We start from the raw sequence: 20883 nt of genomic DNA, 5'->3' as shown, positions 1-20883 counted from the left end.
AAATAGGTATTATTTCAAGCCGAAAGATTTCCACTTGATAGTTCTAGTGTTATTTCATGAGTTGGTATACTTGGTAGCAGTGACACTCTGGGTTGATGGTGCCTGATTAAGCTTAAGAGGATTTCTCTTGATTTTATGTGGATATGGAAGCCGTGTTACTTTCTAGTTCTGATATTAGTTTTTGGGACGTGATGTTGTGTTTATGTTATCGAGTTTTTCATATGATGATGCATCCTTTTGTAATATTCCAAATTTTATATCTTCGGTCGACATATCAATTTAGAATTTGTTACTCCTATAATTCTAAGTTTTCGGCACATAGCAGATCCTAGCCTCAGCACTGGCTCAATGGAGACTTTCACTTACAAGTTGGTGTATTAGTATGCTGTAATAGGCAGTTTAGCATAATGATTTGATGAAAACTGTGCAAAGATGATGATTAGAGAATTTTGCGATGGAAAAGGAACCTTCATTCACCAAGGTGGAGATGCAATTATAGAAACACGGAAATTAGACAAATTAATGATTTGTTTTGTGAGGTAATGTAATTTTCCGATTCCTTTTCTGTTACTGGAAAACATGGTTTGTTATGACCATTCTATTATATTTTATTGAAACATCAGTTGCTGAGCCATCTTAATTTCACCTGCTCTTTTTATTTTTGGTAAATAAATTTTTATTTCACCAAATTTAACAGTTGAAGATTACAAACCAACAAACAACAATTACAATCTCACAACTTTTCCTCCTTAAGAAAATGAAGGATTTATTTTTAGATGGGGTGGTCAAATATGTTTTTCATCATTTTTTCTTTTTGCCTCGAGCATTAAAAGTTCTTAGACGGTGGCCTACATAATGTGTGTTAAGTTGTCATTGTCGTTGCTTGTGCATTTTCTGCTCCTTTGGTCTTTGTTCATTTCAGAACTTCTCATTGCATGATAGTAATGGAGCAGTCAAGATTGTTGGTTTTTGTTGTCTTGGTGATGGTATTTAATCGATGGAATGGGAATGACAAGCTAAAATAAGGAGACATGTGACAGAAAAAGTGTGAAACTTGAATATGATTGGTGGAGAAGTTGAGCATATTGACATGTGAAATTTTTGAAATTTGAGAAGAATGAAAAAAACTAAAAGAATTATTCTTTTTTTTTATTATTATTATTTCATGAGAATTTCTCCAGGTGGACAATAATTTACTTCTTTATGAATACATTGTGATGATGATTTTTGTAAGTTGTAATATTTAAGTGAAATTTTATTAAATATTGCATATTTTTTCCCCTTTGATTTGCTTTATTTTATAATCTCTCATTTATTAGTTGGATCTTCAAAATTTGGAGCGCGAATTTGAACACGTTTAAAGTGATTTTTTATATCTATGTACTCCCTCCGTCCCACGAATCTTGACACGTGTGGTTTCGCCACGAGAATTAAGGAGTTGTAGATTAGTGTTTTAAGTGTATAAGTAATAAAATATAAAAGTGATAAAGTAGGAGAGAGGGTAATAAAAGTGATTAAGTATGAGAGAGAATGTAATAATTATTACCTTATTTAGAAATGTGTCAAGATTCGTGGGACGGCCCAAAAAGGAATACGTGTCAAGATTCGTTTAGTGGGACGGAGGTAGTATTTGTTATTTTGCTAATGCTTACAAATAAAAAAAAGAAAAGAAAATTAATTATTGAATTGAAAGTGTTGAAGTCATAAAGTTTGTACTTTTTTCATTATAATATATAGTTTGATATGTCATGTTAACATTTTTTAGTGAAAATTTTCTAAAATTTATAAATATATTATTCTCTATGTCCCCTAAAATTATACATGGTTGACTCCGGAACGAGTTTTAATAAAAAACTGTTTGAAGTAATGATAGTGGATAAAGAGTCCCACATTGAGGATATTGTTAAGTAGATTGTGGGCAAATAGTGTAATTTAAAAAGGTAAAACTGTAAGAATTATGAGTATGAATAAATTTGGGGGACGTACCAAAAAAGGAAAGGTATGCATAAATATGGGGGACGGAGGGAGTATAAAATTTTTATACCCTTTTTTTTCTTATTAAATATAATACTCCCTCCGTTCTAGTATAAAGGGCTTGTATTTCCACTATAAGTGACATGTTTCCACAAATAGAAAAATTTAACTCTTAAAAAGTGTAGGTCCTACCACTTTTAATCAATTTACACATTCTCCTTAATTCTTGTACCGAAAAGTTTTAAGCCACTTATAGTGGGACGGATGAAATATTAAATTATTCCCATCAAATTTCGACGGGTTACATACTAGTTTTGATTATAAAAATTCAATAAGTACTTTAGCGACCAAAAAAGAAAGAAAGATGAAATAATTGATTTTTTCCTTCGCCTCATGCCTCCAAATTCTCTTTGATCCAGCTCTGAGAACGCATGGATAATATACAAAAAACAAATAAAAACCAATGCATGAATAATAACAAATGAAGATCAAAGCATCGTGTATGTATGTGGTGAAACATCACAAAAACTTGGGTACAATCTGTTGTACTATACAGCCGGGTTGCACCCTGTCCTGCATCATGACCCAAACCGTGTAAATGATATTATTTGGTTATACAAATAACACTGCATATTATTGACACTATTCAATTATACAAATGACACTGTCTATAATTGACACTATTCGGTTATACAAATGACACTATAATATTGTAAATAACACTATTCGATTATACAAATGACACTAACCGAATAATGTCAATTATAGGCAGTGTCATTTGTATAACTGAATAGTGCCAATTATAAGCAATGTCGTTTGTATAACTGAATAGTGTCAATTATACACAGTGTTATTTACAAGGGCTAATTGCATGTAAATCCAAAACGTTTTTCAGAAATTGGTTATTGCACCAGATTTGAAAATTTGACTTTTAAATCCATAACATTTTATTTTTGTCTGATTTTTGTTCGGGTGATCGATTTTTTCTTACGCTGAAGCTGGAACACGATGGCAGATTTATAACACGTGGAAAAAAAAAATTCCCCTCTCCCATCATCTTCTTCTCTCTCCCCTTCACTCGCCGTTGCCGCCCCCCTACCGCTACCCCACGCCGGCACCCCACTGTCGGTGCCTCTCATCCGGCGTGGGTCGCCGCTTCGCGCCGAAGATCCTCTCGTCTATCTCTGTCTTCTACGGAACCCCCACACCAAAACGAGCCCTAAAAGTTTTCCCATTTTCAAATCTGCCGCAACAGCCTCCGACTTCTGGCAAGAACGTGCCCGACCGAGGGCGCCGCCTTTCTCGTCCGTTCTCTTATCTCTCGATTCACCTTTCTCAATTTCAGCGAGGTGCCAAGTCAGGCCCTAGCTTCGACCTCAGAAATCGCCACCACCTTGAAAATTTCGGCGAAGTCGATGCCTAATCCAGTCAGCGCAGCCTCTCTATTCGCCTGACTCTCTCCATTTCTTCCTTCTTAATTTCGCAGCCGAACCCTGACTTTCTCTTTCTTTATTTTTGACTGAAATATGCAGATGGAACCCACCCCCTAAAACAAATCGTGGACCTCTCTCCCTCTTCGGGAAACTGTCGCGGCTGTCTCTCCAGCGGGGCTAATGTCTCGCCCCTAACGCCGCTTTTGAAATCGGCGAGGCAGGGCAGTCACCACCTCTGAAATTGGCTGCGGCGGCGGTGGGGGGAATGGAAAATTAGGGTTTGGGGGTAGGGGGAAGGGAGAAGAAGACGATGGGAGGGGGGATTTTGATTTTGATTTTTTCCACATGTCACAAATGTGCTTAGGTGTCATTGTTAATTCCAGCTGCCACGGTGTCATTTCCGACGTCGGTGTAAGAAAAAATCGGTCACCGAATAAAAATCAGACAAAAACAAAAGGTTATGGATTTAAAAGTCAATTTTTCAGTTCTGGTGCAATAACTAATTTGTTAAAAACGTTATAGATTTACAGACAATTAGTCATATTTACAATGTTATAGTATCATTTATACACATTATCATTTGTATAACCAAATAGCGTCAATTACAGACAATATCGTTGCATAATCAAATAGTATCATTTATACGATTCAGATTAGGATACGAATTTGAGTTAGGATGCGGATCAAGGTGCAACCCAATTGTACTATAGTACCAAAACCAAATCGACAAGCAGTACGTTGCTTAACGGTAAAGGGAAATAATCCCCGAAAGGAAACGCAGAATAAAACCATTAATCAATGGAAGTTTCCATAATTAGGGGCGTTTAATTACAGTACAACATCTGGCGCATTGGGATTTTTAGTCAATTGCCCTTTTTTGCATCTCTTCTTCTAATAAAAATCAGAATCCAAGAGTTAGTTGATTTCGTAATTAGCAATAGCTTACAGTAAGACAGTACAGTTAGTGATGAAATCTGGACCGTCCGCTTCATTTGTTCGAGTGATCCAGTGTAACAGACGGTCCACAGTGTCCGGCTGCATAAAGGCTGTTCCTGCAACTACCACCACAGGATTTTTGCTCTCTCATTAATGTATTTAACTAAATCACAGATTATAGTTGTTGGCTTTCCAGCCTGGATTTCATATATAATGGTGGGTCCACTTACACTAAATACAATCCACACTCCTTGTGCAAAGTGACCAATATACCCCCACTCTGTTTCTTCTTGTGGAATACTATACCAGTCGAGTTCATTCAATTTTTTTAGTTGCATTTTATGAATTATTTTATACAAGTTGATTTTTATCTAGTCAGTCGGACAATAGTTGCGGAATTTTTTGTTATAAAAATGGTTTGTTACATGCGGATGTTTGTTAAATTCTGTTTTAGTTGAATTACTAAAGAATTTAAATTTCAAAGAGGATAATATGAATTTCATCACACCGTTCGACTCACCTTCTTCGTGCATTAATTAACAAATCAATGGAGGCATCCGACATTATTAATTGAGTATATATGTTAAATAATACTCCCCCCGTCCCTGAAATAAGTTCATCTTTTTCCTTTTTGGGACGTCCCCAAATAAGTTCCTCTTTCTTTCTTTCCATTTTTGGACAACTACCCCACCACTAATAATACTTTATTTATTCTTACTTTTCACTTTTTCACCACTCTCAATACTAATTATAACACTTTTTCACCTTTTCACTACTCCCAATACTAATTATAACATATTTTTCTTCACTATCAATACATTTTACCACTTTTTCTTAAAACCCGTGCCGTCTCCAAAGAGGAGCTTATTTTGGGGACGGAGGGAGTACTTAATTTAGTGCACATGTATCTAGAAATGCACATGCATTATTTTTTTATAATTTAATTCAATATAATATTTATAAAATTAAGAAGAACTGAGTCAACTTAAAAATTTGTTCGACCCATTTTATGGTGGAGGTGTTCGCTTTGTGGTTTGATTTGGTGCGATGTTTCATTGAAATCAAGTTAAATCATAAAATAAGATTTAACATTTTTTTTAAATAAATAAAAAAAAGTGTACTCCCTCCGTCCCGCTCCAAATGTCTCATTTCTTTTGAGCACGAAAATTAAGAAATGTATATAAAGTAGATAAAGTGGGTTGATGAAAATTGTTTAAATATTAAGTATAGAGAGAGTGTGTATTGCCAAAAAAGGAAATGAGACATTTGAAATAGGACAATCCAAAATAGAAAATGAGACATTTGGAATGGGACGAATGGAGTATCTATACAATTTGATGCGGTTTGGTTTATGATTTATTAATAATTTTCTATATCAGAGTAACAAAAAGATTGAATGTCTAAAATCTTCAAAAATAATAAAAATATCATGTCACTAAAAACAATAATAAAAAGGTCTGATCACATCAAGTACTATTCTAGTAGCACAAAAAGAAATTAAGAATTACATATATTAGTTCTTACAAATTATCTGTCCACATACATATATAAAATCCACATCATCTATGCAACTTTTTTCTAAGATAGAGAAACGTATGCAGCAAAGAAGTAAGTTAATAAGTTAGAATAAGAATGAGTTATAAAAATTTTATGAGGGAGGTGATCGCTGGGCGAGAATGGGTGGTGAGCAATGTGCGGCGAGGATGGATGGGAGCATGGTATATAATCAAATTTTGCAATAATTATTCCCTAACTTGAAAAAAAATGGGGAGGGGTATAAATGGCAATTCGGGAGACATTGTCCTCGCCATAATCCAAGCCAAGGTTGAGGCGAGCAGAGTAATTAATGAGCATGCCTCCCATTCTCCGGCTTCTGGTTCTTCTCCTGATGACACAGTCCGGCGGCGGCACGGGTGAGCCCCAATTCAAGGAGGCGCCGGCATTCCGCAACGGCAAGTCGTGCGACAAGTGGAGCGACGTGGTCCACATCGCCATGACCCTGGACTACTCGACCCCCTACCTCCGCGGCTCCATCGCCGCCGTCCTCTCCGTCCTCCAGCACTCCACCTGCCCCGAAAACACCGTCTTCCACTTCCTCTCCATCCCCCACCACCACCCCCACCTCCGCGCCACCGTGGGCGCCACCTTCCCCTACCTCCGCTTCCACCTCTACCCCTTCAACCCTGCTTCCGTCCTCCACCTCATCTCCTCCTCCGTCCGCCGCGCCCTCGACCAGCCCCTCAACTACGCCCGCATCTACCTCCCCGACCTCCTCCCCCCCTCCCTCCGCCGCATCATCTACCTCGACTCCGACCTCATCGTCGTCGACGACATTGCCAAGCTCTGGCGAATCGACCTCAATTCCCACGTCCTCGGCGCCCCCGAATACTGCCATGCAAACTTCTCCCACTACTTCACCCCCAAATTCTGGTCCACCCCCTTCTTCGGCGCCACCTTCCGCCGCCGCAACCCCTGCTACTTCAATACCGGAGTAATGGTCATCGACCTCATCAAGTGGCGCCGCCACGGATTCACGCACAAGCTCGAGCACTGGATGAGGATCCAAAAGCGTTACAGAATCTACGAGCTCGGCTCCCTCCCGCCCTTCCTCCTCGTCTTCGCCGGAAATGTTTCCCCGGTGGAGCACCGCTGGAACCAGCACGGCCTCGGCGGCGACAATCTCCAAGGGCTGTGCCGCGATCTCCACCCCGGTCCAGTGAGCCTGCTGCACTGGAGCGGCAAAGGGAAGCCGTGGCTCAGGCTCGACGCTAAAAAGGCTTGTACCTTGGACTATCTATGGTCGCCGTATGATTTGTTCAAACACGAGTTATTAATTGCCGACACATGATGGCCGCCGCAGAGGATTATAACCCAGAATAATTGAGTTGGAGACAGGGAGGCGGGCTTCGGACAAATTACATGCTGACGCACACACGGAGAATCGGAATGCGTGAAATTTTGATCAGATTCTGTGCCATACAATTCTTATTCTGCACACTTGTTTTATTTTTGGGGGGAGTTTTGTTCTTGGACTATTGGTCAACCCAGAATCTACTGAGGCAGGTGGCGCCGCCGTGGGAGGGGTGGTGGCATGCTGGTCGACTGTCCAGATTCGTACATTCCTACTCAATTAAGGGTAAATATACGCTTCAGCTGTATTGTACGCCCAGGAAAAGTGCTTGTACGTTTGTGACTCTTTACCAACTTTTTTGTGTTGCTTATAATTGTGATTGTTTTATTGGTGTTAATAATTTTGTCTACATTATTGTTTTGCGCTTTTGTTTAAAATTTATTCCATCTCGTGACTTTTGTTAGTACTTTCTTCTGGAGTAATATTCTTGTGGTTTATCTCTATTTTATTTATTGATGTGAGGTGTCGGTTGTGGTCATTTTCGTAATTGGACATCCCTTCGTTTGATTAACTAGTACCTACGTCTTTTGTTCGATCTAACTTAAGAAAATGATATTTTGATAATATTTATTAGTTGGTGATTATGAGATTTTCTAAGATATATATAATGATAATTCCGTCGCTAGAATGACAATGCGAACATAATTTTGTAAACATAAATTAAACCGTGTTGAATTGCTCATTTCCAAATCGAGAGATAGCAGAAGTGGTATTTTATATATTTTGAAATTCCCATAGTTGTCCCTTGGGATAATTTTAATGCACGTAATTATGGTCTTAAAGTTGGAAAAACGATTGAAATGTGCGTGCGTGTGTGTGTGAGAGAGAGAGAGATAGAGTGGATGCCAGTGAATGCCTAAGTGTGATGGGAGTTATGAATCGCAATCAAATTCAAATTCATTTGGCCGAATTTATTTTTTGGGTGTTAAAGATGCTGCCGACTTACACAATTTGGGTGTGTGGGTGTCCGGTTCCCATCCACCATTCTCCAATCAAATTTTCATAAAGCTCCTGTGAGTAGTTTTGCTAGCAATAGCAAATATAGTATCACCTTCGATTTATGCTCTCAACATAAAATCTATATTATATATAAAAAAGAAGTCTAACGATAACTAAAAATCATCAATTTTGATCCATAAAAAAATATTCAATATAGATATTAAATTAAAGATAATGACAATATCTTTAATTTGATATAAAAATTATAAAAATAAATTTATATCGAATAAGTTATTATCAGTTAAAGTCATAAAATTATTATTTTTCTCTCTCATCTATCATCTTTTCTTTGTCATTTCTCATTTCTCCAAATACAATGTTACGTTTCTTATCTTTCATTCCTTTTATCTACTTCATATATATTTTATTTTGTTTTTTTATATTTGTATTAGATTCATTTTTATATTTTTCTATTTTTTTATTATGATATTTTAATGCAACTAAATAGATAAAACTGATATTTGTTCATTTTAGAACTCTTTATCTTAAAAATAATTTTTTTAGAGAAATTTATATTAATATAAAGAGTGGATTTTGAAAATAGCCTATTTCTTTTAGTAAATTTAAAAATTGTCCACTAAAATAAAAACTTAAAAAATTGGCCACACTTAACATTTTACCCTTTAAACATCACCCTTCAAAAAATTCGCGCATTTCACAATCAGTGGAATTCACAACCAGAATTTTTTGGTTGTGAATTCAAGTAGTTGTGAATTTGAGTTTTAAAGTTTGAATTCACAACTAAAAATAGTCTTAGTTCTGAATTTGCATGAATTCACAACTACAAATATTGTTAGTCGTGAATTCAAGCTTTAAAACTCAAATTTACGACTACTTGAATTCACAACTAGCAATAGAGTTGGTTGTAAATTCGATATTTAAAACCCGAATTCACAACTAACACTAGTAATTCAGTTGTGAATTCATCAAACTGGTAATTCTAATTTTAAAACTCAAATTTACAACCAAAACAATTAGTTGTGAATTCGAGATTTAAAACTCAAATTCACAACTAACACTAGCAATTCAGTCGTGAATTCATCAAACTGATTGTGAATTCTAATTTTAAAACTCGAATTCACAACAAAAACAACTAGTTGTGAATTCAAGCTTTAAATCTCAAATTCACAACCAACACTAACGATTCAGTTGTGAATTCATCGAGCTGGTTGTGAATTCTAGATTTAGTTGTGAATTCATAGATCGAGTTGTGAATTCAAGAACACTAAGTTCTGAATTCATCCAGCTGGTTGTGAATTCATAGATCTAGTTGTGAATTCAAGAACATTAAGTTGTGAATTTATAGATCTCGTTGTGAAGAACATTAAAAAAACAATTGATGCTCTTCGTAAACATTAAAAAAATATTAAGTTCATCATATTCTAACTCGAATGAAATCCAAATCTCTCTTTGTTTAATCTTACAATAACTAATTATATATATAAAAAAATGAATACAGTATTGTAAAACAATAATCTAATCATTTTACGATATTACAAGTTACCAACGTCAAAAGGCTAAAAGAAAAAAAGAAAAAAAAACAACTAGTTGTGAATTCGAACATGTACAACACAAGATTTTCTCTCAGATTGCTATCGCAACTCCCCCAAATCTCTATCCCATCTCTCTCTCAACACTCAACCCTGGATCTTAAAATTGTCGGCTCCAATTTCGATTCCCGACATCGACATTCATAGACCGCCACCACTGTCGCTTCCCCTCACCTCTGAACCCCGGCAGTGGCACGGCCACAATCCGTGCCTCCACTTCAAGCTCAACATTCCAGACCCCTAAGTCTCCCTCCTTCTTCGACTGCTGCCACCACCGTCAGGATTGGATGCGCCGCCTGAATTTGGATGGTCAGCGTCGTCATCGGCGCTACTATGGCTTCCAATTCTTCGACTGCTGCCACCATTGTTGCCATTAATATTTGATCGGAGCTCCGAGCTCCGCCGAGAGAATGGTAACAGCAACTCGCCGGAATGAGCGGCGGCGATGGCGAACGGAGATCGACGACGAAGAGAGAGGGGATCGATCGGACGAAATTGAGAGACAGAGAGAGAGGAGGGAGAGTGAAACCGTCAAAGAGAGGGAGAGAGAGGAGATGAAATTGGCTACTTTATAAATTTTTATTATTAGGGGTATTTCTGACATTTTGCACAAAAATTGGCCAGTTTTTTAAGTTTTTATTTCATAAGCCAAATTTTAAATTTACTATATAAAACTGGCCAAATCTATATATTACCTCTTAATATAACTGTGTAGATAAATAATTAATTTTGTATATATATATATATATATATGAATAGCATTTTAAATATTAAATCATATATATTTTATTTTTAAAAATGAACTACATATATCTCATGTTCAACCATTTATTTTGTCACTTACCCATTGATAAAAAATATAGGTAAAATAACACAAATAAAAATTTTGAGGCATATAAAAATACTCTTTGTCATGTTTATTCAAATCAAATCTTTGGATGTTGCATAGGAACTTTATTTTAAAATTTGTATTTAAACAAAATAACCACATAAATTTGATATAAATATGCATTCAAAAAATATATTAAACTATATGCAAATAAATAGTTGTGTACATCTAAGAATATTATATGATAATTATACCCATTATCATTTATAATTGCTTTTGATATTTGATGATGTATATATTTATACACATTATCAATTAAAATTAATTAATTTGTATTTCAAAAATTGAAAATTCAAATGTTTTCAAATTCATTTTCTTTTTGGTCTGAGATTGTGTCGTGGATAATTTCAATTTTTTTTATTTATATTTGCATTAACTCATATTTAAATTATTTTTAATATGTAGTATATTTTATTTATTTAAAATATCATTCAATTTTAATGTTGGTCGTGCATCGCACGATCGGGTGTACTAGAAACGAATCGACGGTTATTTAGATGTATATATCATTTCTAAAAGGGAAATTTGCACCTAAATACACAAACTTCGCGAAAAATTCATATTTGACGCGAAGTTAGGATTTTACATTTTAATACACCAACTTTCGTCGTTGTCCAAATTTGACACGACTTAATTCTTAAAAATTTAAAAAACAACCCCTTTTTGTAAATAATTATACAGAGATCCACTTATGTTATAATTTGGGACATTTAAACCAAAACAAGATATTTTCTTATGATGTTTTCTTTTAAACTATTTTAGGCGCGGATCAAAGATTAAAAGAAAACATCATAAGGAAATATCTTGTTTTGGTTTAAATGTCCCAAATAATAACATAAGTGGGTCTTTGTATAATTATTTACAAAAAAGGGTTGTTTTTTGAATTTTTAAGGATTAAGTCGTGTCAAATTTGGACAACAACAAAAGTTGGTGTATTAAAATGTAAAATCCTAACTTCGCGTCAAATATGGATTTTTGGCAAAGTTTGTGTATTTTCACGCAATTATCCCTTTCTAAAAATCCATAAAGTTTGAATTCTTGCGGTTACTCCCTCCCATCTTTTATATATATGTCATTTGGTGATTTTCATTTTTCGACAATTTATTTGACGATTTGATTTTTCTTGTCAAATGTACCCTTGTTTATGTCATCAATGTCTATTCTTATTTTCATACCTTTTATATTTTAAACCAAACAGTGGAAGTCATTAAAATAGAGTATCATTAAATGAGGATAACTTAGATATAATATTTTTTCTTAATAAATGTGCACATCTACAAATTGACATATAAGATGAATGGGGGGTCGGGGGCTGAATCGGTGATTTCAAACAACTTTTTTTATTATTGATGCAATAGTTCTATTTAGGGGTGGTAATCGAACCGAACAACCTGAAAACCGGTTAACAATAAAAATGCTAATTGGTAATCGAACCGTTTTTTAGATCGGTTAACCGATTCGGTTAATCGGTTAACTGAATTAAACGGTTAATAGCATGAATTCAATTTTCGAATCTGTTCAAGATAATTCCAAAGACAACATGATTTAGGGCTAGTTTGATAGCTTAGTTAAAGACATATTGCGTCATTAACAGGGGACTTTTTGGCATTTGATAGGGCGGGTTCACAACATGGGCGGCCTGAGTATATGCTTGGGCCCGAGCTAAAAAGTACTGTTACTCTAAGGAAAGCAATACGAGGGTTTCCCCTGGTTTCAGATACTTGAATGCTACAGTGATACTGGTTTAATTTCTTGTTCACAAAAATGCCCCTAATTTCAGTTCGTGAATTAATCAAAAACTTTCATTTAGTCACTCATTGTCATTAGATTCACGCAAATAGAATCTGGACCACCCATATCTCATTGTGTTACATTCTTCTCGCCATTCTCATTTCCACCGCCGCCGCCGCCGAAGCGTCGCCTCTGGTGCTCGACATCGAAGGGAAGCCGTTGCGGGTAAGAACAAACTACTACATGCTCCCTGTCGTAAGCGGCAGCGGCGGTGGCCTCACTTCGGCCGCCACCTGCAATTAAACTTGCCCTCTCGACGTGGTCCAAGAGCGGCTCGAGGTGAAAAATGGGCTCCCGCTGAGGTTCCGACCCACCAATGGGAAGAAATGGGAGGTCTGACTCTCAACTGGTCACAACATCAAATTCTTTGCCGCCTCAATTTGTGTTCAATCCATAGTTTGGAAGCTGCATTTGGACAAATCCATCCAAAAATACACCACCACCACATGAGGAGTGGAAGGGAATCTGGGGATTCAGACTATCAACAACTGGTTCAAGATTGATAAATATGATGATGATTAATGCACGCTTGTCATTAGATTCACGATTTGCATAGTTTTGGTTGTAGAATCATGCTATGGCGCAGATCTGGTGAATCGACCTTTACATAAAGCTCATGAACACACGAGCACTGATTCAGCAAATCGATGGGCATTGGGTGGCCCATTTTGTGGTTGAAGGTAATTGTTGGTAACATTTTTTGTGTTCATGTTTGCGGCTGATTTGGAATTGGGAAGGACATTTAGGTCATTTCATTTTAACTTCATGTTGGTAGGCAGTGCTATCAAACGGGTTTATTATGTTTTCAGCCTTTTAAGACTCTCCTACCAAATACGCATGCCATTTTCTATTCTTGGCCCAAACCCAACACCTTTCCTTGGGTTTGGGAAAATGGCTTTAACCCCACAAAGTTTTCAAACACCCCATTATAGTTAAAAGCATCATGAGATAGCTTCAGAAGCCAAATCAATCCAAATGAAATATCACCACGGGCATGTTGGGTCCCAGAGGGTCAATTAAATATGAGGCATGCTAGGTCCCAGAGGGTCAGCTATCACAATCTGCTCATCTTTGAGGTTTTTATTTAAAAGACCTTAAATATGAGGCATGTTGGGTCCCAGAGGGTCAGTTAAACAGGCGTATGGGGGGGAATGCACCTGATGGGTAAATCTTTTTCGAAAAACTGAATTATGAAAAGATACGCGAACAAACAGTTTTATAAAGAGAAGGCAAGTGACTGATACTGATGAAACAATCAGTGGGTGACAAGTTATCAGAGTCAGTCAGATAACTTGAGTCCTGAGGAGGCTTCAGTCAAATTGAACGTAACAAAGAAGTGTTATGAACCTTACTGATTATTAAAAGATTTATCAATTCGATTGACAACACAAGCAGCGGAAAATAAACTTAGTTCAATAAGCCTTTTTAACGAGAAAGACACAAACATAATTCTTATTACGCTTTTCAGTTAATCAATTTCAGTAGATATCAACAAGAGCATAAAAAGAGAATAATTGAAAGCAAACAAGGACACACGAATTTTACGTGGTTCAGAAACAAAGTTCCTACTCTACGGTCATATGATCAATCTGACAATCACTCTGGGCTAGTGCGTTGAGGTGCACAACAAACCTACCAACACCACTCTTGGTTGGATTTTACACTTAGCGTGCCCTGACACTTTCGTGTCCACACAGCAGAACACTAAGGTCTTTGGAGACAGAACCTTTAATCTGAACTCCCTCTTGGCTTTCTGGGTGACAAGGTAACCGAATCTGTTTAGTTTTAGACCGGTACTAAATAACAACCACTCCAACTCTTTTTTCGCTCGGTTGAAAAGGGATTTGGATTCTTCCAACTAAGATTACTGAGAACATGCTCTCAAGTAATCAGAATCTTAGGCTTTGGGTAGAATAAGGATTTGCCTAAGAACTAAGAGAATATGAGTAAGCAGTGATCTGATTTGAGCTTTGATGATTCTATTCTTCGATTCAAACTTCTGTTAGCAGGTGAATGCTGAGTTGCAATTTTGGCAGAGTTTCAACTTGTGTATTTGAATCGGTAAAGATTGCAAAGTTTCTCGAGCTTTATTTATAGGCGAAGTCTTGAATAGATCCGTTGGAGAGATGGTCTTCAAGATTTCTGCCGTTGTGAGAGTACTTTTGAATCTTGCTGAGTCTGCAATCTTCGAGGTTCCTATTTTGTTGATAAACGGCGTCTCACAGTACATCCGGTAGGGTGCCTCTGGGACATGTTGCATCAAATAGGAACTTTCTGCAAAGAAATGACGATCTTCAATATCTCTGCATTTAATGCGGCTGCAGGAGCATTTAATGCCATCTTCAGAGTATCAATCTGATGAAGAATGTTAACTGATACTTGTCATAAGTATCAGTCCGCTGATTCCATTTGCTCCGCATAAAAGCATTAACCATCATTGATGATTCAATGAAGCTCTCATATAGTCAAAACTGATGGTTTTGACTTGTCTTTTCTAGCATTTCTCGGTCGTGGTCTTCAGTCTAACTAAGAGCAAAAACTCTAACATTTGAGTTCAAAAAAGTTCTAGTCTAGAAGAGGAAGAACAAAGAGTTTTGATATCACCAAAACTAGGGACATGATATTTCAAATAAGTTCCCAACAAGGCATGATGAGTAAATAAATTCTAGGGCGCAAGGGGTCGAGGTGCAATTACATTTGCAATGAGCTCCTTGCTGGGCCACCAGGTACGCCGGGACTCAAAATAAAAACTAACATTTCAAAGGCTGAACTAGGTACGTCGTCGCTGCCGGACCTCGACTGCTGGACAGCCGCCGCCAAAGCTCGGACTCAGAGGCGAGAAAAGGCCGAAGGGGCTCCGGTAGATTAGCCGAGAAAAGAGGCTGAGGCGCTCAGGAAAGTAGACCGAGGAAAAAATTGGGTACGAGGCGCCAGTGGCCTGGTGGGAAGAGGCGCCGGAGGCTCGGTGGGAAAAGGCGTCGGCGCCGCGCCGATGTGTGCGTACGTGTTTTGTTCTCTCAACCCAGAAACAAAAGCCCTTTGAATTTTCAGCGCATACGCATATTACATTTACATAACTTAATGAAATATAAAATTATTTAATTATATAACACAATATTAAATCGGTTAATTCGGTTTGAACCGGTCGGTTACCGGTTAAATCGATTAACCGGTTAACAGAAAATATGAAAACCGATAACCAAATCGAATCGGTAATTTTCGGTTATCGGTTAACCGATCAATCGATTTTCCGGTTGAATTACGGTTATAACCGGATAACCGAAATCGAATTACCACCCCTAGTTCTATTTAGTCCTCATTTTATTTAATATAGCTCTTCATCTAAAATAATAATAATAAAAAAAGAATTATGAATTTACTGCTTTTTATAATTAAATATTTCATTGCCCATGCCCCCAATCAATATAACTTTTATTCTTTATTTCGCATCGATGCAACTTGAAGCACTGCATTTCTTCTAATACATCTCAAGAATTTTAAGAGATATATAACGAAATCCATACTAAAATCTTTTCATGCACCACCTTATTTCACAGTTCTCACTCAATTAAAATCCATAAAGAGCTACACATCACCCCTATATAGCCGATATCATATCGTAATTTCCTCAAATCCTTTGCTCGAAGTACATATCCTGCAAAAAAAACCTAATCAGTGAAGTGTAAAGATGACATTTTGTCCATGTTCTAGAGAGAACGACAACTGCTTGTAAAAATAACCAAATAAAGCTTAAAGCAGAAGGTGAAACCACACAACAAGCGGAAGCAATCTGCAAGCTAGTATTTGAATTTGGGAATTCTCGAAATGTAGAAGCTGCCACCAATTCCGCTACTTTGATTGATTGTCTGTCTTCGAATGTGGTTTTTGAAGTTTTAAAGAGATTAAAAAATGGTGGAATCATGACGCTGCCCTTTCTTTGGTGGGCGGAGAAGAAAATTGGTTTTCAGCATAGTTCAAAATGCTACAACTGTCTAATTAATTGAGTCATTGTAGAAAATCAAACAATTCATGATGATGTGGTTATTTTAGGGGCTACAAGCTACAGGGTAAAATAGTAACTTCATAATTATTTATTATTACTAGTTTACATGGAGAGCTACTCTAGGTAAAACAAGAACTATGAATAGAATTAGCCTTATTGATGTAAGTAATTAGACCTAAGGAAATTGGTTTCTTACTAAGCTGGAAGAATGGAAATAGCTCATTAAAACAAGAAACTACACCGTCCCACTAAGTAACGAGAATATATAACGAACTAACCATCAATAGCTTATATCCGAGTAAAAACATAGAAAGAAAAAAAGGTTAGAAAACAGGTTTAATTGTCTATGAATCCAAAACGTTTTACCAAATTGGGAATTGCGCCTATTTATTTATTTATTTATTTATATTCCTTAGGATCTATAACTTTTTGTTTTTTCTAATTTAGGTTCGATCATTAAATTTCGCAAATTAAATCATACGTGGCCATCGAAAATGACATTGTAGCCGTCGAAAATGACACTTGGACTAAAAGATTACACTTGATAAAAAAAAAAAAAAACAAAGTTCATATTTCTCTTGAACCATCGGCTTGATCATCTCTCTCATCATATTTCAAAATTCAAAAAATCCAAAATTCACATTTTACCTCATTACTTCTCCTGTAATGAAATTCCAGAATTTCCATGAAAATCAGGTGGCCACCGGCCGTTTCACAGCTCTGCCGCCAAGCTTTCTTCTTCCCAAAGTCTCCGGTTAAAATCCAATAACACCAACCACCTGCCACCGCCTCCACTCTACAATAACCCCCATACACACATGAGAATAAAAAGTCCTAGTCATGTTTTTATTTTCATTCTTTTTATTTTTTAAACCAAACAATGGAAGAAGTCATTAAAAATAGAGTTTCATTGAATGAGGATAACTTAAATACAATATTTTTTTCTTAATAAATGTGCACATCTACGAATTGACATATAAAATAAATGGGAGGGAGTTCTATTTTGAGCCCTCGTTTTATTTAATATAGCTCTTCATCGAAAATAATAATAAAATAATTCTAAATTTACTGCTTTTTATAATTTCGAATTAAACATACAAATTCAATCAAGTATATACAAATCTTAAAAAACAGAAAATAAACTAGTCAGACATAATAAAATAAATTAAATTAAATAAAACTAATAAAATCTTAAAATAATTCTGAATGAATAGTTGGAATCTTCGATCTTGTAAAAAATAAAGCTAAAGCCTAAAATTATTAAGGCAATAAATTCTAAAGCTAAAAATCAAAAAATATGAAAAGAGAGTGAAGAGATGTGTCTAATAGATCAATAAAAGGACCTATATATAGGCACAAGAGAAAAATATAGTATAAAACTCGAAAATATAAATAAAAACGTGTCTGTGGCCAAATTTCGAGGTTTTCTGTCATTTCCCCACGGTCAAGGGCCGCTGCCACAGGTAGGACCACGAGTGCTTCCTGTCTCTACGCACATGTACAATGTTTTTGTTTCGATCATATCTCCTCGTTTGAACTCCGATTTGCGATCCATTTGCGCTCATAAACTTATATCGAGATGCATCTACAACTTTCATTTAGATCACTCAACCTAGTTTAACCTCAATATTTCTATAGATTTCATCAAAGTACAAGAAAGTGTCACATTTCACAAGATAAAATAATTTAAGTATAAAACAATAATCAAACACTCAATTTCCTAGCAAATTGAAATCTTGAGAATATTAAAAATCATATAAAAGTTATCCTTATAAAAGAAAAAAATGACGATCATCTAAAGCCATTGTTGTGATCCTTAATTTGATATGCAATATCAATTAGCCGAATTTCACAATTTTAGATGTGAAACGAAGAAAAAATATAAAGTAAAAATAAACTTTCAGTTTTATTATAATCACAAAATTACCACTAAATTTTGAAATTAATTTCAAATTGTCAATTGCCTTTTTGGTGTTTAACGAAACCAACACCTAAACTATAAGACATAAAGTGTAGACTATACCTAGTAACGTCGATCGGAAAGAGTAATAATCGGAGAATTGAACACGAGAGCAAAGTGTAGCTGTTGTATTTAAGAGCAAATGATAGCGTGAAAATAATACACGAGCACGAAACCTATTTATAGATTACAATCGAGGGTAAAAAGGTAAAATCGATGCTAGTGCATGCGTTTGACATGATTGAAGGGTATATCAGGAATTTCAACTTCACGCGGGAAAATCCTCCGCGTCTTTGGCGATCCTTCTGAAAGAGGCGATCTCTCTGGCACGGATGATTTCCCTGGCGCGGAGGATTTCTCTGTCGTGGATGACTTCTCTGGCATGGAGGACTTCTCTGACGAAGATGACTCCTCTGGCGAAGGATGACTCCTCTGGCGAAGGATGACTCCTCTGGTGATGATGACTTCTCTGCTGGGGGTGACTTCTCTGATGATAGTGACTTCTCTGATGGAATTGACTTCTCTGGTAAGTGTATCTCTTCTGCCATATTCGTCCCGCTCGTGGGGTTGATTCCACTGATTTATACTCTTTCCCTACTCTGCATATATTACTCCTCATCAACCACTCCCCCCTCTGGTCTGGTTGAACCGGGTATTCTTCGTGTTCAACCATTGTAGTATTGTTAAAGCTGGTACTATGATGTTTTCCCTGATCCCTGCAAGTCATGAAGATATAAACATTCTAATATTTTACGAAAATAAAGGTAAGTCCAGTGAATTGCTCTCTGGTGTTTTTGTCACTCTCCCCTCTGGTCTGGCTAGTTCACTCTGGCTTAGTGCAACTAGTCAGAGGACTCGCCCGCATAGATGACGTCACCTGCATTAAATGCCTGCCTGATCTATAGTGCTTTTTCCCGTACCCCGAGGTTACTTTTTAACCTTTGCGTCTTTTCGCCTTTCCGTAGGGATTTTTAGCCGTCGATTTATTCCCGTATGCCACGTGTCGTTCATCCCGCATGTTGGTAGTTGCCCGCGTATATTTTACTTAGTCGATTCGAACTCCCATTTTTCACTATTCTTCTTCTCCAAGTTTCCGAACTCTTTTTCCTGCATTTTCCGGTGATTCTCTTCCTGTTCCGGCGTATTCTCCTGTGATCCTTCCGTTCCAGGTTTTATCATCAATCTTTCTCTGGCCTAGGTAATTCGTGCATCTTCTTCTCCTGCAATTTTTGTGCTTGGTACAAGTAGTTTCGAAATTTGTTGGTGCTCTGATTGAGCGTGCTTAGAAACCCTAGGTTTTAGATATTTTGACAATGGCCTCTACTTCCGCTCCTCAGCCTTTGCAATCGACTTCCTCTTCTTCCCGAGCCTCTCCATCTTCCTCACCCCAACTTCAGGATCTCAAGAATTTCCCTTCCCCCTCTGCCTCTTATGACTCTCAAACTGTCCCCAATCCCTCACCACCTAAGAAAAGGGGTAAGAAGACACCCCAACCTCCCAAGCGTGTTCCTGCCTCCCGTCTTAGTGTCACTGAGGTGGAAAAATTGAAGAGCAAGTGCCGACATCCTGAAAGTTTAAAATTCGAAGCCTTCTCTAAAGATTCGACACCCCCCGAAAGCCTTCGTCACCACAAAGTGATAGTTATCTGGCAAGCCCAGATAAATGTTGGTCTAAGGCTTCCCCCCCTGCCCTTTTAGCCAGCGTTTGTAACCACTATCGCATCCCATTTTATTAGGTTACTCCTTCCGCCATCTGGCGGTTATACGCGTTCCATATCCTTTGCCGCGCCCACGGTGTTGGAGACACCGGTAAATTATTTTGTCAAACCCAGACTCTCCGCATGCAGGGCAGTCCCCTGTATAGCTTCACTGCTCATCCGAAACATCCCACCACTTTCCTTTCATCTTTGAATTCCTTTGATAAGGACTTTCTATACAATTACTGCTATGTGCGCACCCTTGTCGGCAATTGGCGTGATTACAAAGTTTTAGAACTAGAATGGCATAGTTCCCGGACTTCCTATAGGCCAGCCTCCTTAGAACCTCCCTCGAATTTTGACCTGGGAGTTATAGCCCGTCTGAATGCCATGAACGCAGCCAAGCCTTTAGAATGTAGATACCTTGCTGAGAACAATTCGGCTCTGGCACACAATGGCCTATTTCCCCTATATGCCAAGAAATCGATAGGTAAAAAATATAAATTAGAAAACTCATTAACTTTTGTTACCCTGATTTTGACGATGTAAAATTTTGATCTGCAGATATGTCTTGGAGGAAGAAGTGTGGGGACAATTTGCCTGACATTCCCTCTCTTGCTGACAGCGAGGAACATGGCACGGGCGGTTCTGCTTCCAGAGCGAACCCCTCGGAACGGCCCATTGGGACCGAGCTGATCCCCATTCCTCCTGTGGTTGAGATCCCAGGGGGGAATGTGGAAG

At 37.2% G+C, this 20883-nt stretch overlaps 1 protein-coding gene across 1 annotated transcript; it reads left to right on the top strand.

The window, feature by feature from the left end:
- The first annotated feature begins 5689 nt into the window (after positions 1-5689).
- On the top strand, positions 5690-7657 carry LOC130986353 (probable galacturonosyltransferase-like 3). The gene has a single exon (XM_057909746.1). The coding sequence runs from the start codon at positions 6190-6192 to the stop codon at positions 7189-7191; it is 1002 nt and encodes a 333-aa protein (XP_057765729.1). The 5' UTR covers positions 5690-6189; the 3' UTR covers positions 7192-7657.
- Positions 7658-20883: the final 13226 nt, after the last annotated feature.

The sequence above is a fragment of the Salvia miltiorrhiza genome, chromosome 5 (genome assembly GCF_028751815.1).
Source record: "Salvia miltiorrhiza cultivar Shanhuang (shh) chromosome 5, IMPLAD_Smil_shh, whole genome shotgun sequence".
Lineage (NCBI taxonomy): Eukaryota > Viridiplantae > Streptophyta > Magnoliopsida > Lamiales > Lamiaceae > Salvia > Salvia miltiorrhiza.
Note: the sequence above shows the minus strand (reverse complement) of the source record. Positions and strands in the feature narration are given on the sequence as shown.

Bases quoted from the DNA above. Each gene is read 5' to 3' on its own strand.
- LOC130986353 (XM_057909746.1), top strand. From the start codon at position 6,190: ATGAGCATGCCTCCCATTCTCCGGCTTCTGGTTCTTCTCCTGATGACA.